Source organism: Thamnophis sirtalis, unplaced genomic scaffold (genome assembly GCF_051295495.1).
Source record: "Thamnophis sirtalis isolate CommonGarterSnake01/CBP01778 unplaced genomic scaffold, rThaSir2_p1.2 scaffold_6, whole genome shotgun sequence".
In the NCBI taxonomy this organism is placed as follows: domain Eukaryota; kingdom Metazoa; phylum Chordata; class Lepidosauria; order Squamata; family Natricidae; genus Thamnophis; species Thamnophis sirtalis.
In genome coordinates this window covers 20,534,507-20,538,467 of record NW_028261386.1, presented here as the reverse complement: position 1 = coordinate 20,538,467, position 3,961 = coordinate 20,534,507, and the positions used below count along the sequence as shown (strand labels likewise).

Here is a 3,961-nt window from a genome sequence, read left to right as displayed (position 1 = left end):
ATGGAGCGCAAAGAGCACCGGGGCGGGAAGTCGGGTGGCGGCCGGCGGACCGGCGGTCACGGCGTGGCCGGCGAGAGCGAACCCGGACCGTGCGAAGACGGGACGGTGGTGCAGCGCACGCAGGTGGTGCTGCTGGCCGGCGAGTCCTGGGGCTCCGATGGGGGCCAAACTGTGCTCAGCTCCTTCGCGCACCACGTGCTGCCCTCGACGGGCGGCGCCGGCAGCCCGGGCGGCTCCGCTGACCCTTGTGCCTCCCTTGCTACGCGGCCGCTCCCCGCGCCCAGTTCCGCGCCGTCGGGCCAGCTGATCTTCTTCCTGTGCCGGCCGTCGTCGCTGCGGGAGCGGCCCGATCGGTTGCGGGAGGTGTTGCAGGGCGTGAGGGATCAAAGCCGGGACTCCCCGGCTGCCCTGGTGGGGGTGATCGTGCAGCCGCAGCCCGACGAAGAAAAGCCGGCTCTTGTGCAGCTCGAGAAATTGCTCCGTGAGATATTCCAGTCCGAAGGTGCCGGATCCATGGAGGTGCACACGGCCGTCTTCGCACCGGGCCGACGCGACGGTGCCCTGGAGCTCAAGCGCGTCAAGGATGGGGCATCGGGTGAGGGGTGTGCAAAGGTGGTTAGGCGAAGAGAGGGTCGTCGGGTTACCTAGTACTGAGGAAAGGGCGTTATGCGTCTATGGAGATTCTCAGTCCTCCAGATCATGATTGTCCAAAGGTGCTTTTTCAAGAGTAACTGGACTTCCTGGTTTTTCTTCGAAGACTTTCGCTTCTCTTCCAAGAAGCTTCTTCAGTTCTGACTGGATGGTGGGGAATGGAAGGATTGGAAGGGAATCCAGTCAGAGCTGAAGAAGCTTCTTGGATAAGAAGTGAAACTTCTTCAAAGAAAAACCAGAAAGTCCAGTTGCCTCTTGAAAAAAGCACATTTGGGGCATTATGCATAGGTTTGGAGCAGTGGTGGATTTCAAAATTTTTTAGAACCTCTTCTGTAGGTGTGGCCTACTTTGTGGGAGTGGCTTGCCAGCCATGTGACTGGGTGGGAGTGGCTTAGCAATAGCAATAGCAGTTAGACTTATATACCGCTTCATAGGGCTTTCAGCCCTCTAAGTGGTTTACAGAGTCAGCATATCGCCCCCCACAGTCTGGGTCCTCATTTCACCCACCTCGGAAGGATGGAAGGCTGAGTCAACCTTGAGCCGGTGAGATTAGAACCGCTGAACTGCAGATAACAGTCAGCTGAAGTGGCCAGCAGTACTGCACCCTAACCACTGCGCCACCTCGGCTCTTGCCAGCCATGTGACTGGGTGGGCATGGTCAACTTGTGAAATGTGGTGAAACTAACTTAACAACACTCTTGCTTAGCAACCAAAATGTTGGCTCAGAAACTCTGACATTTGAAGCACGCAAGTCTTAAAGCTGTCAAGTTACAAGACCCTTGCACCCCTAACCCTTTAGAAAAAAAAACCAGGGGTGTTCAAACTTGACAGCTTTAAGACTTGTGGACTTCAACTCCCAGAATTCCTCCTCTCGCTCTTCATCTTGATGATGGGGGGAGGGAGCTGGAACCGGTTCTAAACAGCACTGTAGATTTGCGGAACCTCTTCTATAGAAAAGGTTAGAACTGGCAGGAACCCACCCCTGGTTCAGAGGCTGTTCATGCTGACCATATTCCATTCACAGGGACTTTGTAGAGCTTACATCAACCCTTGCAGGAAGCTACTGCTACCAGGAAACCCAGCTGCCTTCACACAACACACAGTAATAACCACTTCAGTCAAAGACACCCATTGAGGGGCTTCCTCAGTCTTAGTCTCATGTTTTAGTCACACTGCCATACTACAGTGGCTGTGTATGAGGGAGGAAAGGTTACATCTACCCAGAGAGTGATTATTTTAATGATCTGTTGCAAGGGGGCCCGGTGTCTTTATCTGGTTGCCCTGTTGAACAATTTTGAGCTCCTTATACTACCCTTTGCAATGCCAGGTCAGTCTATCATTCAAAGATGATTCAACCACACTATTTTCTAGGGCAGGGGTGTCAAACTCAATTTCATTAAGGGCCCATCAGGGTTGTGTTTGACCTCGGTGTGCGTGCGTGTGTGCGTATGTGGCCAAGGTGGGTGTGGCTAATTCAACATCATTCATGTCGGGGGCGCCTGTGGCAGCCCAAGCTCTCTGCCAGCGAAAACAGCCTCCTGAGCTCCGCTTTTGGCTCCGATGGCTTCCTGCAACTTTCTGCCAGCAAAAATGGAGTTGGGGGTGGGGGTGGGTGGGGGCGAGCTCTGTTTTTACTGGCAGAAGCACCACGGGCTGGTTCTTCGCTTTTTCCAGGGCAGCTCCGCAGATCTAAGCACCCTGCTGGCCGGATCTTGCCCCTGGGCCTTGACTTTGATACCCTTGTTCTAAAGCATTTACTAGCCAGTCAAATAGTCAACAGAGCCAACGCCACAATGGGATAGGGGCTCCCCCTCCCTTTTTGCATGGGCATGACCACATTATAAAAGGGAGGAGCTTTCATCACAAATGTGTAGCCCACATCTTGATATTTCTGACCTGGTGGTCTTCTCTCCCCTCCAACACATCCCTCTAAGCCAGATCGATATTTGCAGAAGTGGATCCTGGCAGCTGAGTATTGTGCAGATGGCACAGAGTTTGGAGCCTTTTGACAAAACGATGCCAAATTTACAGAGAATTTGGAAACTCTTTTCTCCTCATTAGACCCGTCGTAAAAATTATCCTTCAAAACCACTTGTTATATGCAGCAGGCTTTCCTAGTCTGGCAGGCAGTGCTGATCAGAGCAACTCCTGGAATTCCTTCCTGGTGTGGAAAACCGGAAATTGTAATCCAGATACACCTGGTTAATTGGGAAAGGCTGACAACGTGAACCATTACTGTATACAAGTAATGCTCAACTTATGCTTGTTTAACAGCAGTTCAAAGTTACAACAGCCTGAGAAAATGTGCTTTATAACCTGCACTTACAACCGTTGCATTATCCCACAGTCACATGATCACAATTCCGAGGCTAGACAAGCAACTCACATTTTAAAAACTTTAACCTTTCAAGTGACCTTTTAAAAAACATCCATTGGGGAAGCTCAATTTGCCTTATGTCTGCCATATAAATGGTTATAAAATCCAGTCCAGTCACCCGATGACTCAACTTATGACCACACTAACAACTGACACATCTGCCCTAATTGTGGTCAAGTTGGGAACTATCTGTACAGGCAACACTCAACTTACAATTCATTTAGTGACTGTTCAAAGTTACAACAGCATTGAAAAAGGTGGCATGACCGTTTCCCACACTTATGACCGTTTCAGCATCCCCATGATCATGTAACTAAAATTAAAAGACTTGGCAAATGATTCATACTTATGACGGTTGCAGTGTACATGATCACTTTGGTGACCTGATCAGCAAAGTCAATAGTGAAGCCAAGTTCACTTAACAGCCATGTTACTAACTTAACAAATGCAGTGATTCACTTAACAACCGAGGCAAGATAGGTCATAAGGTGGGACAAAGTTCACTTAACAAAATGTCTCACTTAGCAACAGAAATTTTGGGAACAATTGTGGCCGTATGTTGAGGATTATCAGTATTCCTCTTCCCAATTTCAACCCAAATCTTGCCCATATTTATTTTATTTATTTATCCAATTTATTGATCACCCATCTTATGACATATGTATGAAATAAATGTATCTTCTTTTCTTCTTTCCTCCTTATCTGGCTCTGTCTCCCTCTTCATTCTCTGTTGTTTCCCAAGTTTTACTAGAAAGCAGAGATGTGGCCTCTTGTATTTCATTTGATATGGTAAAGAATAAATATTTTTTCTCTTCCCTTAAAGCCAATTTACTGCAGTTGGACAAATCGGTGATGCAAATTTTTGGAGCAATGCTATGGTTTGGAATCGTGGCATGCGGAGGCTATTACTTCTACAACTATTCTCCAGCATGA

General features: G+C 48.8%; 1 protein-coding gene across 1 annotated transcript; it reads left to right on the top strand.

Annotated features, from left to right (window-relative positions):
* On the top strand, positions 1-3,961 carry LOC148044883 (uncharacterized). Its single transcript, XM_087719084.1, has 2 exons — positions 1-595; positions 3,852-3,961. The coding sequence occupies exons 1-2, from the start codon at positions 1-3 to the stop codon at positions 3,959-3,961; spliced, it is 705 nt and encodes a 234-aa protein (XP_087575210.1).

Excerpts from the sequence above, each read along its gene's own strand:
- LOC148044883 (XM_087719084.1), top strand. The coding sequence starts at position 1 with ATGGAGCGCAAAGAGCACCGGGGCGGGAAGTCGGGTGGCGGCCGGCGG. Across the intron at positions 596-3,851 it reads CGTCAAGGATGGGGCATCGG|CCAATTTACTGCAGTTGGAC; the intron begins GTGAGGGGTGTG and ends CTTCCCTTAAAG.